Source organism: Leptodactylus fuscus, chromosome 2, assembly GCF_031893055.1.
Source record: "Leptodactylus fuscus isolate aLepFus1 chromosome 2, aLepFus1.hap2, whole genome shotgun sequence".
Lineage (NCBI taxonomy): Eukaryota > Metazoa > Chordata > Amphibia > Anura > Leptodactylidae > Leptodactylus > Leptodactylus fuscus.
This window is the reverse complement of record NC_134266.1, coordinates 102,236,710-102,250,326: the sequence shown is the minus strand read 5'-3', so window position 1 is coordinate 102,250,326 and position 13,617 is coordinate 102,236,710. Positions and strand designations below refer to the sequence as shown.

Genomic DNA, 13,617 nt, shown 5'->3' with positions numbered 1-13,617 from the left:
TGGGGGTTCAAATGCAGAGGGCACCATCAATCATAAGGAGCAGAGGGTGCGTCATGTGCTAAATTCTGAAAATCTACAGAAGCATCTGTTCTGACTCGTAAAGGGTATATGGACAGGGGTTGCCTTTATAACCCACCCATAAAGGGAACCTGTCAGGTCAATTTGGAACACAAAGCCACCCACAGGTCTGCATAGAACAAGAGTTTAATATCCCAAATCATCCTGTTTTTAAATCCACCAGTGTCTACATTTAAAAAAACAAACAAACAAAAAAAACACCTTATACTTACCTAGAGATCTCAGGGGCTACTGGCACATGCACAGATATTCAGAAAAACCAAGGAGGTACATCCCAGCTTTCCTGGACAAGTGCCAGAGGTAAAAAGCATTTAAACTGAAGCCAAGGGGTACTTCTCTGGCTTTGTGAAGGTTCTAATCATGTAATGTATGAAAAATATTATCCTTACTAGAGATGAGCGAACAGTGTTCTATCGAACTCATGTTCGATCGGATATTAGGCTGTTCGGCATGTTCGAATCGAATCGAACACCGCGTGGTAAAGTGCGCCATTACTCGATTCCCCTCCCACCTTCCCTGGCGCCTTTTTTGCTCCAATAACAGCGCTGGGTAGGTGGGACAGGAACTACGACACCGGTGACGTTGAAAAAAGTAGGCAAAACCCATTGGCTGCCGAAAACATGTGACCTCTAATTTAAAAGAACAGCGACGCCCAGCTTCGCGTCATTCTGAGCTTGCAATTCACTGAGGACGGAGGTTTCCGTCCAGCTAGCTAGGGCTTAGATTCTGGGTAGGCAGGGACAGGCTAGGATAGGAAGGAGAAGACAACCAACAGCTCTTGTAAGAGCTAAATTCCAGGGAGAAGCTTGTCAGTGTAACGTGGCACTGACGGGCTCAATCGCCGCAACCCAGCTTTCCCAGGATCCTGAATGGAATACACTGTCAGTGTATTCCCGTATACCCGATATATACCCCGATACCCGTTCCAACGGTGTGCCCCCCCACCTTCACCCCAGAAATACCCTGCAAGTCCCCTAGCAATAGAATTGGGGCTATATACACCCACAATTTTTACTACTGGTATACAGTGCCATTGTCTGACTGGGAATTCAAAGAATATATTGGGAATACAAATACCCTCATTTCTTGCTACTGCCATATAGTGCCAGTTTCTGACTGGTAATTCAAAGAATATATTGGGGTTACGTGCACCCACAATTTTTACTACTGGTATACAGTGCCATTGTCTGACTGGGAATTCAAAGAATATATTGGGAATACAAATACCCTCATTTCTTGCTACTGCCATATAGTGCCAGTGTCTGACTGGGAATTCAAAGAATATATTGGGGTTACGTGCACCCACAATTTTTACTACTGGTATACAGTGCCATTGTCTGACTGGGAATTCAAAGAGTATATTGGGAATACAAATACCCTCATTTCTTGCTACTGCCATATAGTGCCAGTTTCTGACTGGGAATTCAAAGAATATATTGGGGTTACGTGCACCCACAATTTTTACTACTGGTATACAGTGCCATTGTCTGACTGGGAATTCAAAGAATATATTGGGGTTATAAATACCCTCATTTCTTGCTACTGCCATATAGTGCCAGTTTCTGACTGGTAATTCAAAGAATATATTGGGGTTACGTGCACCCACAATTTTTACTACTGGTATACAGTGCCATTGTCTGACTGGGAATTCAAAGAGTATATTGGGAATACAAATACCCTCATTTCTTGCTACTGCCATATAGTGCCAGTTTCTGACTGGGAATTCAAAGAATATATTGGGGTTACGTGCACCCACAATTTTTACTACTGGTATACAGTGCCATTGTCTGACTGGGAATTCAAAGAATATATTGGGGTTATAAATACCCTCATTTCTTGCTACTGCCATATAGTGCCAGTTTCTGACTGGTAATTCAAAGAATATATTGGGGTTACGTGCACCCACAATTTTTACTACTGGTATACAGTGCCATTGTCTGACTGGGAATTCAAAGAATATATTGGGGTTATAAATACCCTCATTTCTTGCTACTGCCATATAGTGCCAGTTTCTGACTGGTAATTCAAAGAATATATTGGGGTTACGTGCACCCACAATTTTTACTACTGGTATACAGTGCCATTGTCTGACTGGGAATTCAAAGAGTATATTGGGAATACAAATACCCTCATTTCTTGCTACTGCCATATAGTGCCAGTTTCTGACTGGGAATTCAAAGAATATATTGGGGTTACGTGCACCCACAATTTTTACTACTGGTATACAGTGCCATTGTCTGACTGGGAATTCAAAGAGTATATTGGGAATACAAATACCCTCATTTCTTGCTACTGCCATATAGTGCCAGTTTCTGACTGGGAATTCAAAGAATATATTGGGGTTACGTGCACCCACAATTTTTACTACTGGTATACAGTGCCATTGTCTGACTGGGAATTCAAAGAATATATTGGGGTTATAAATACCCTCATTTCTTGCTACTGCCATATAGTGCCAGTTTCTGACTGGTAATTCAAAGAATATATTGGGGTTACGTGCACCCACAATTTTTACTACTGGTATACAGTGCCATTGTCTGACTGGGAATTCAAAGAGTATATTGGGAATACAAATACCCTCATTTCTTGCTACTGCCATATAGTGCCAGTTTCTGACTGGGAATTCAAAGAATATATTGGGGTTACGTGCACCCACAATTTTTACTACTGGTATACAGTGCCATTGTCTGACTGGGAATTCAAAGAATATATTGGGGTTATAAATACCCTCATTTCTTGCTACTGCCATATAGTGCCAGTTTCTGACTGGTAATTCAAAGAATATATTGGGGTTACGTGCACCCACAATTTTTACTACTGGTATACAGTGCCATTGTCTGACTGGGAATTCAAAGAATATATTGGGGTTATAAATACCCTCATTTCTTGCTACTGCCATATAGTGCCAGTTTCTGACTGGTAATTCAAAGAATATATTGGGGTTACGTGCACCCACAATTTTTACTACTGGTATACAGTGCCATTGTCTGACTGGGAATTCAAAGAGTATATTGGGAATACAAATACCCTCATTTCTTGCTACTGCCATATAGTGCCAGTTTCTGACTGGGAATTCAAAGAATATATTGGGGTTACGTGCACCCACAATTTTTACTACTGGTATACAGTGCCATTGTCTGACTGGGAATTCAAAGAGTATATTGGGAATACAAATACCCTCATTTCTTGCTACTGCCATATAGTGCCAGTTTCTGACTGGGAATTCAAAGAATATATTGGGGTTACGTGCACCCACAATTTTTACTACTGGTATACAGTGCCATTGTCTGACTGGGAATTCAAAGAATATATTGGGGTTATAAATACCCTCATTTCTTGCTACTGCCATATAGTGCCAGTTTCTGACTGGTAATTCAAAGAATATATTGGGGTTACGTGCACCCACAATTTTTACTACTGGTATACAGTGCCATTGTCTGACTGGGAATTCAAAGAGTATATTGGGAATACAAATACCCTCATTTCTTGCTACTGCCATATAGTGCCAGTTTCTGACTGGGAATTCAAAGAATATATTGGGGTTACGTGCACCCACAATTTTTACTACTGGTATACAGTGCCATTGTCTGACTGGGAATTCAAAGAATATATTGGGGTTATAAATACCCTCATTTCTTGCTACTGCCATATAGTGCCAGTTTCTGACTGGGAATTCAAAGAATATATTGGGGTTACGTGCACCCACAATTTTTACTACTGGTATACAGTGCCATTGTCTGACTGGGAATTCAAAGAGTATATTGGGAATACAAATACCCTCATTTCTTGCTACTGCCATATAGTGCCAGTTTCTGACTGGGAATTCAAAGAATATATTGGGGTTACGTGCACCCACAATTTTTACTACTGGTATACAGTGCCAATTTCTAACTAGGAATTCAAAATGCGCAAGGCTCCCGGAAAGGGACGTGGACGAGGCCGTGGGCGAGGTCGGGGGAATGGTTCTGGGGAGCAAGGTAGCAGTGAAGCCACAGGGCGTCCCGTGCCTACTCCTGTGGGGCAGCAAGCATTGCGCCACTCCACAGTGCCAGGGTTGCTTGCCACATTAACTAAACTGCAGGGTACAAACCTTAGTAGGCCCGAGAACCAGGAACAGGTCTTGCAATGGCTGTCAGAGAACGCTTACAGCACATTGTCCAGCAGCCAGTCAGACTCTGCCTCCTCTCCTCCTATTACCCAACAGTCTTGTCTTCCTTCCTCCCAAAATTCCGAAGCTTTACAGAACAATAACCCAAACTGTCCCTGCTCCCCAGAGCTGTTCTCCGCTCCTTTCATTGTCCCTCAACCTGCCTCTCCACGTCACGATTCCACGAACCTAACAGAGGAGCATCTGTATCCAGATGCTCAAACACTAGAGTCTCCTCCATCTCCGTTCGATTTGGTGGTGGATGACCAGCAACCCACCCTCATCGACGATGATGTGACGCAGTTGCCGTCAGGGCATCCAGTTGACCGGCGCATTGTGCGGGAGGAGGAGATGAGACAGGAGTTGGAAGAGGAAGTGGTGGATGATGAGGACACTGACCCGACCTGGACAGGGGGGATGTCAAGCGGGGAAAGTAGTGTGGATGTTGAGGCAGGTGCAGCACCAAAAAGGGTAGCTAGAGGCAGAGGCAGAGGTCAGCAGCTTAGGCGAAGCCAGGCCACACCCGGAATCTCCCAAGATGTTCCAGTTCGTACCCAGCCCCGAAAAACTCCCACCTCAAGGGCACGTTTCTCGAAGGTGTGGAGTTTTTTCAAGGAATGCGCCGAGGACAGATATAGTGTTGTCTGCACAATTTGCCTCTCGAAATTGATTAGGGGCTCTGAGAAGAGCAACCTGTCCACCACTTCAATGCGCCGTCATTTGGAATCCAAGCACTGGAATCAGTGGCAGGCAGCAACGGCAGGACAAAGGCCGACTGCCGTTCACGCCACTGCCACTGCCTCTGCCTCTGCCACTGCCACTGCTGACTGTGCTGGCGATGCACTCCAGAGGACGAGCCAGGACACCACTTCATCTGCCTCCGCCACTTTGTTGACTTCTACCTCATCCTCCCCTGGTCCTGTCTTATCTCCTTCTCCTGCACCATCAAAGGCACCATCAGGCGTTTCTTTACAACAACCCACCATCTCTCAGACATTGGAGCGGCGGCAGAAATACACTGCTAACCACCCACACGCGCAAGCCTTGAACGCCAACATCGCTAAACTGCTGGCCCAGGAGATGTTGGCGTTCCGGCTTGTTGAAACTCCCGCCTTCCTGGACCTGATGGCAACTGCGGCACCTCGCTATGCCGTCCCTAGCCGTCACTACTTCTCCCGGTGTGCCGTCCCCGCCTTGCACCAGCACGTGTCACTCAACATCAGGCGGGCCCTTAGTTCCGCGCTTTGCACAAAGGTCCACTTGACCACCGACGCGTGGACAAGTGCATGCGGACAGGGACGCTACATTTCACTGACGGCACACTGGGTGAATGTAGTTGAGGCTGGGACTGCTTCCCAAACTGGCCCGGTGTACCTCGTCTCCCCGCCTAACATTCCTGGCAGGGACACGAGAAGAACACCCCCCTCCTCCTCCTCCTCTACCGCCTCCTCCTCCGCCACCGCCTCCTCCTCCGCCACCGCCTCCTCCTCCGCTGTTAGATTGACCCCAGCTACGAGTTGGAAACGTTGCAGCACTGGCGTTGGTAGACGTCAGCAGGCTGTGCTGAAGCTGATCAGCTTGGGGGACAGACAGCACACTGCCTCCGAGGTGAGGGATGCCCTCCTCGATGAGACGGCAATATGGTTTGAGCCGCTGCACCTGGGCCCAGGCATGGTCGTTTGTGATAACGGCCGGAACCTGGTAGCAGCTCTGGAGCTTGCCGGACTCCAACATGTTCCATGCCTGGCCCACGTCTTCAACCTAGTGGTGCAACGTTTCCTAAAGAGCTACCCCAATGTTCCAGAGCTACTGGTGAAAGTGCGGCGCATGTGCGCCCACTTTCGCAAGTCGACAGTAGCCGCTGCTAGCTTAAAATCTCTCCAGCAACGCCTGCATGTGCCACAACACCGGCTTTTGTGCGACGTCCCCACACGCTGGAACTCAACGTTTCAGATGTTGAATAGAGTGGTTGAGCAGCAGAGACCTTTGATGGAATACCAGCTACAAAACCCTAGGGTGCCACAAAGTCAGCTGCCTCAGTTTCACATCCATGAGTGGCCATGGATGAGAGACCTTTGTGACATCCTACGGGTCTTTGAGGAGTCCACAAGGAGGGTGAGCTCTGAGGATGCGATGGTGAGCCTTACAATCCCGCTCTTGTGTGTTCTGAGAGAATCCCTGATTGACATCAGGGATAACTCAGATCACACAGAGGAGTTAGGGATAGCATCCGATCCGTCACAGCTGGAGAGTAGGTCCACACATCTGTCCGCTTCACTGCGTTTAATGGAGGAGGAGGAGGAGGAGGAGGAGGAGGAAGAAGAGTTGTCCGATGATGTGATGGTGATACAGGAGGCTTCCGGGCAACTTCGAATCGTCCCATTGTTGCAGCGCGGATGGGTAGACATGGAGGATGAGGAGGAAATGGAGATTGAACTTTCCGGTGGGGCCAGAGGAGTCATGCCAACTAACACTGTGGCAGACATGGCTGAGTTCATGTTGGGGTGCTTTACAACCGACAAGCGTATTGTCAAAATCATGGAGGACAACCAGTACTGGATCTTTGCTATCCTTGACCCCCGGTATAAAAACAACATCTCGTCTTTTATTCCGGTAGAGGGGAGGGCCAATCGCATCAATGCTTGCCACAGGCAATTGGTGCAGAATATGATGGAGATGTTTCCAGCATGTGACGTTGGCGGCAGGGAGGGCAGTTCCTCCAGTAGGCAACCAAGTTCTCACCGGTCCACACAAACGAGGGGCACACTGTCTAAGGTCTGGGACACCTTGATGGCACCCCCTCGCCAAAGTGCCGCCACGGAGGGTCCTAGTGTCACCAGGCGTGAGAAGTATAGGCGCATGTTGCGGGAATACCTTTCCGACCACAGCCCTGTCCTCTCCGACCCCTCTGCGCCCTACACGTATTGGGTGTCGAAGTTGGACCTGTGGCTTGAACTTGCCCTATATGCCTTGGAGGTGCTGTCCTGTCCTGCCGCCAGCGTCCTATCTGAGAGGGTGTTCAGTGCAGCCGGTGGCATCATCACTGACAAGCGCACCCGTCTGTCAGCTGAGAGTGCCGACCGGCTCACTTTGATAAAAATGAACCACCACTGGGTAGAGCCGTCATTTTTGTGCCCACCTGTGTAAAGCACCCCAACATGAAACTCCATGTCTGTACTCAACCTCTCCAATTCCTCCGCATCCTCATACTCATCCACCATAAGCGTTGCACAATTCTGCTAATACTAGGCTCCCTCCACCCTGATTTCCCCCAACTCTGCTGGTTAGAGGCTCCCTCCACCCTGATTTCCACCAACTCTGCTGGTTAGAGGCTCCCTCCACCATGAATTTGCCCAAACTGGGCTGTTTAGAGGCTCCCTCCACCATGAATTGGTCCAAACTGGGGTGGTTAGAGGCTCCCTCCACCATGAATTGGTCCAAACTGGGGTGGTTAGAGGCTCCCTCCACCATTAATTGGTCCAAACTGGGCTGGTTAGAGGCTCCCTCCACAATTAATTGGTCCAAACTGGGCTAATTAGAGGCTCCCTCCACCATGAATTGGTCCAAACTGGGTTTTTTAGAGGCTCCCTCCACCATTAATTGGTCCAAACTGGGCTGGTTAGAGGCTCCCTCCACAATTAATTGGTCCAAACTGGGCTAATTAGAGGCTCCCTCCACCATGAATTGGTCCAAACTGGGTTTTTTAGAGGCTCCCTCCACCATGAATTTGCCCAAACTGGGCTGTTTAGAGGCTCCCTCCACCATGAATTGGTCCAAACTGGGCTGGTTAGAGGCTCCCTCCACCATGAATTTCCCAAAACTTGGCTGTTTAGAGGCTCCCTCCACCATGAATTTGCCCAAACTGGGCTGTTTAGAGGCTCCCTCCACCATTAATTGGTCCAAACTGGGCTGGTTAGAGGCTCCCTCCACCATTAATTGGTCCAAACTGGGCTGGTTAGAGGCTCCCTCCACAATTAATTGGTCCAAACTGGGCTAATTAGAGGCTCCCTCCACCATGAATTGGTCCAAACTGGGTTTTTTAGAGGCTCCCTCCACCATGAATTTGCCCAAACTGGGCTGTTTAGAGGCTCCCTCCACCATGAATTGGTCCAAACTGGGCTGGTTAGAGGCTCCCTCCACCATGAATTTCCCAAAACTTGGCTGTTTAGAGGCTCCCTCCACCATTAATTGGTCCAAACTGGGCTGGTTAGAGGCTCCCTCCACCATTAATTGGTCCAAACTGGGCTGGTTAGAGGCTCCCTCCACCATGAATTTGCCCAAACTGGGCTGGTTAGAGGCTCCCTCCACCATGAATTTCCCAAAACTTGGCTGTTTAGAGGCTCCCTCCACCATTAATTGGTCCAAACTGGGCTGGTTAGAGGCTCCCTCCACCATGAATTTGCCCAAACTGGGGTGGTTAGAGGCTCCCTCCACCATTAATTGGTCCAAACTGGGCTGGTTAGAGGCTCCCTCCACAATTAATTGGTCCAAACTGGGCTAATTAGAGGCTCCCTCCACCATGAATTGGTCCAAACTGGGTTTTTTAGAGGCTCCCTCCACCATGAATTTGCCCAAACTGGGCTGTTTAGAGGCTCCCTCCACCATGAATTGGTCCAAACTGGGCTGGTTAGAGGCTCCCTCCACCATGAATTTCCCAAAACTTGGCTGTTTAGAGGCTCCCTCCACCATTAATTGGTCCAAACTGGGCTGGTTAGAGGCTCCCTCCACCATTAATTGGTCCAAACTGGGCTGGTTAGAGGCTCCCTCCACCATTAATTGGTCCAAACTGGGCTGGTTAGAGGCTCCCTCCACCATTAATTGGTCCAAACTGGGCTGTTTAGAGGCTCCCTCCACCATTAATAGGTCCAAACTGGGCTGGTTAGAGGCTCCCTCCACCATGAATTTGCCCAAACTGGGCTGTTTAGAGGCTCCCTCCACCATGAATTGGTCCAAACTGGGCTGGTTAGAGGCTCCCTCCACCATGAATTTCCCAAAACTTGGCTGTTTAGAGGCTCCCTCCACCATTAATTGGTCCAAACTGGGCTGGTTAGAGGCTCCCTCCACCATGAATTGGTCCAAACTGGGGTTTTTAGAGGCTCCCTCCACCATGAATTGGTCCAAACTGGGGTTTTTAGAGTCTCCCTCCACCATGAATTGGTCCAAACTGGGGTTTTTAGAGTCTCCCTCCACCATGAATTGGTCCAAACTGGGGTTTTTAGAGGCTCCCTCCACCATGAATTTGCCCAAACTCTGCTGGTTAGAGGCTCAATCCACCCTGATTTTCAAAACAAATGTTGGTGCCAACCTCAACTTACTACAAGGGCCAAATTCACTGCTGGTGACAAGCTCTCCTCACTGCAAGTGCCAAATACACATGTTTCAAGGTGTTTTCCTACTGTCAGAGAGGTGGTATTGAGTGTGTAAAGTGTGTAGTTGTTAGGCTGTGATGTTGGGGTAATAGAGGGTCTTTGGTGTGTTAGATGCCCCCAGACATGCTTCCCCTGCTGTCCCAGTGTCATTCCAGAGGTGTTGGCATCATTTCCTGGGGTGTCATAGTGGACTTGGTGACCCTCCAGACACGGATTTGGGTTTCCCCCTTAACGAGTATCTGTTCCCCATAGACTATAATGGGGTTCGAAACCCGTTCGAACACACGAACATTGAGCGGCTGTTCGAATCGAATTTCGAACCTCGAACATTTTAGTGTTCGCTCATCTCTAATCCTTACAAGCTGAATGCTAGATATAGTTGCTTATGCTTGAAACTGGTATAATGTTATATGATAAGATGGCGCCTGCATCCAGGATGGGTGCAAGAAAAACAAATGCTTGGCTTGCCCCCAAAAGACAGCTCCCCAAGGTTACCACACAGGACCGGGATTAGCTGGCTATATATGGGACTGCTTAAACTTTTTCTGTTTGATTGAGTTGTACCATACCAATCAGGAATGAATATGAAAACTTACGTTGTTATCTCTCTTCCTTTCTCTGCTACTATTTAACTCCACGTTGTTTTAATAAAAGTGCATCGGTATTTCCTCCTTGGTTGAGAGAGGAACTAATACCAACATTGTGTGTCTGGTGTTGTTATTTCCTTGCTACTGGCACTCAGCTTAATTAATTAGGATGACGACAGTTACCCAAGATTATTGGTCAATTAGTCATAAATACGGCTTTGATCTTATCAGCTTCAGTGAAGAACTGCATTGGTTCAGGGAATACAGCTGCGGGTTGAGTATAAAGCTTATTTATTTTTATGGAGATTACAGATGGCTTTATAACAGGGTGATTTAGTATAAAATACCCAAAGTCCATAAGAACCTGTGGGTTGATTAATATCTTACATCCCCCTTTAAATATTCAGATTCCCTTTAAATATCATAGTGCATTCACATGGGCGTGTCCCATACAAGAACCAAGTTGCATGTGCTGCTGCATTTCTCTGACTGACCAAGGCCATGTGATCAGAACTCACAGGATCATAGCAAGTTAAGATGCTGACCAGTCGACAAGCTACTGCCTTGAACTCACAGCTTTACGACTCTTTACGTACAGTAGCACACTGGCAGTTTGAAAGCTCACAACTTACTATGATTCATTGAGCAGGCGTGGTCAGTCTGGGGAACATGTGAACCATGTTTCCGTGACAGAAGACAACTGTATGCATGAATCCCTAAAATAAAATCATTGTTTTGAATAGCATTTGTATCCAAAATCCTTAGATAGTTAAGGCCGGGGCCCCACGGGACGTAAACGCCGCAATGTGCCCGCAGCGGAGACGCTGCGGGAAAAATTGCGGCGTTTTACAGTGCAAGCGAAGGGGATGGGATTCATGCAAATCCCATGCCCACTTTGCGGAAGAAATTGCAGCTTTGCAAATCACAGCATGTCAATTATATCTACGGAAACGCCGGCGGCTTTCCCATGAATATAATGGGAATAAAAAGTCCACGGAGGAAAACTCAGTGAACTTTCTCTTCAAAGCGCTGCGGAAAGAACCGCAATGCTATCACGCAGCGGTTCTTTCCGCAGCACTTTAGCACTGAGATTACGGCCCATGGGGCCTTAGCCTAAAGAGGACCTTTCAACACCTTCAACAAATGCAGCTCTTTAAATCAGTTCATTGGTGCTGCTCCACTGAAGGCTGTGTCAGGCATAAGCAGAAAAGGGATGTGATTCTGAGCTCTGATACTGGCTGCATCTAAATGCAGCTCTGAATCATGTCATTCCCCACCCCCATCTGACACTGCTTTTCTGATATTACAGCAGCATCGGAACTGTGCTTATTGCTCAGGAACCCTGGGGGCTAGAGAGAAATTTCCAACTTTGCCAGAATAAGTGGATCAGCACCTATTAATAGATGTTAAAGGGGTATTCCCAACGGGCTTGTTCAGCAACCTGTATGCTCTGTTCACTTCCTGGTTTTCTCAGTACATTGGTGCCTGGGGTTTCACTTGCTGTCTCCCAGGCAAAGCTCTACTATCATAGTAGTACATGTTTGCAGTCAGTAATGAGGGATGGTTGTATATAAATTACCACAGTATCACTGGAAGATGCACAATATGAAGCTGATGTAGCAGAGCTGGATTTGATGAGAATCACAAATTTACACGCTACAGGAACAAGTGTCAGCTTGCAGTAAACTCCGTTTTAGGTCTGTGCTTACATACAGAGGTAATGGACTCCCTGTCTCAGCCATAATCAACAAAATTCAATTAGCAGAGCTGATAACTGGTGGAGCAAGAGATAAAGAGCTCAGAAATGCAAGCTGCTCCAAGAACTCCCCTATCTGAGAGCAGGGAGCTATGTCACTTGTCTGGGGCAGAGAGATAAACAGCCCAGAAATACAAGCACGGAGCACTCAGCTCCCCCTCCCCTCCTGGAGCAGGGAGCTACCTTACTTGTCTTGCCAAGGAGATAAGCTCATCCCGAGGCCCATGGTTATGAAAACGCAGAGTAAACAATGAAGTGAACAAATTAAGATAGCAGCCATACAAAGCAATTTTGATAAAGCAATGTATTTAGGAATAGCCCACATAAATCCACAAACTAGCAGTATAGATAGGATCCTTGAGACGGGACAACCCCTTTAAGAACGTGAGTGGGTGGTAGTGGTAAAAGGTATCTTTAAAGACATTAGATTAAGATTTTCTATTTCAATAGATGTTACCTACCTGTGTGTTACCTGAGATCCTCGAAGGCTCGACATGGTCTCCTCCAAATTTTGTCTCAAATCCAGTACATTTTGAACAGTTCTTTTCCGCTGTGTTTCGGGATCTGAAAAAGATATCAAACAAAATATGAGATTAGACTATTCTCCCTTTAACCCTCCGTCACATACAATATTGGTTCTAACGAGTTCAAATACAATGTGCCTGGGATGCAATCCAACTGAAGTATGAGGTTTCACAGAGCTGCTAGAGACAGGAGACTACCTGGAGGGGGGGGTTCCTCACTCCCTGGTGAGGAAATAGAAATGAAAGTAAAAGAGATGTGCCTGTCAGGCCTATTGTACGTGACGGAGGGTTAAAGTGAGCTTGTGATCAGAACCCACCATATCAACCAGCCTTGCATATAGATAAGTTAGAGTCATACCCCCCCCCCCTCCCCGAGTATAATGATCGGCGGACCGGGAGAGGAAAGGGAACGCAACTAGCACAGTTCCTTACCTCTCCACGATCCTGGCCAGGCCTCCTTCCTTCTTGTCTGACGTATCTGACGTCACATGAACCCGGCCTGCTTCATAGAACAAGGACGGCAGCGGAGAAGACAGCGTAGGAGCCGGGACAGTAATTTTTTATGTTGGTCTCCTATTATTATACTCTGGTGTCCACTATGGGCTATAATACTGTGTGCAGGGGCCACTATGGGGCATAATACTGTGTGCAGGGGCCACTAAGGGACATAATACTGTGTGCAGGGACCACTATGGGCTATAATACTGTGTGCAGGGGCCACTAAGGAACAAAATACTGTGTGCAGGGGCCACTAATGGACATAATACCGTGTGCAGGGCTTACTAAGGGACATAACAGAGTGCGGAGGAGGGGGTCGGTCGAGGTCAAAAGTTCGCCACGGGGCCCCGCCATTCCTAGTTACGCCACTGGTTAGAGTCATCTGAATCAAACAGTTATCCACTTGTAAATAAGTGCCTCTTTTGTCAAGATATCGCTATTTTTGTCAATATGCAAATCAGATATTTGGAGCAATGAGGGGGTTTTCACTTAACTTTTTACAGCAATCGCAACAACCTTGTTGCTCCAAAGAGCTGGTAAAAGGCTTCCTTTTAAAGAGGCTCTATCATTGGTAAAAGTCATTTTTAACTAAGCATATACTTGAATAGCCTTTAGAAAGGCTATTCCACACATACCTTTTGTATGTTAATCCCCTCAT

The 13,617-nt window shown here is 47.2% G+C and overlaps 1 protein-coding gene across 1 annotated transcript in view; it reads right to left on the bottom strand.

Annotated features, from left to right (window-relative positions):
- Positions 1 to 13,617, bottom strand: part of NAV1 (neuron navigator 1) — a 173,581-nt gene that overhangs the window by 130,057 nt on the left and 29,907 nt on the right. Inside the window, exon 3 of the mRNA XM_075264238.1 lies at positions 12,399 to 12,501. Within this exon, the coding sequence (XP_075120339.1) occupies positions 12,399 to 12,501 (103 nt within the window). The remainder of the gene's footprint in view (positions 1 to 12,398; positions 12,502 to 13,617) is intronic.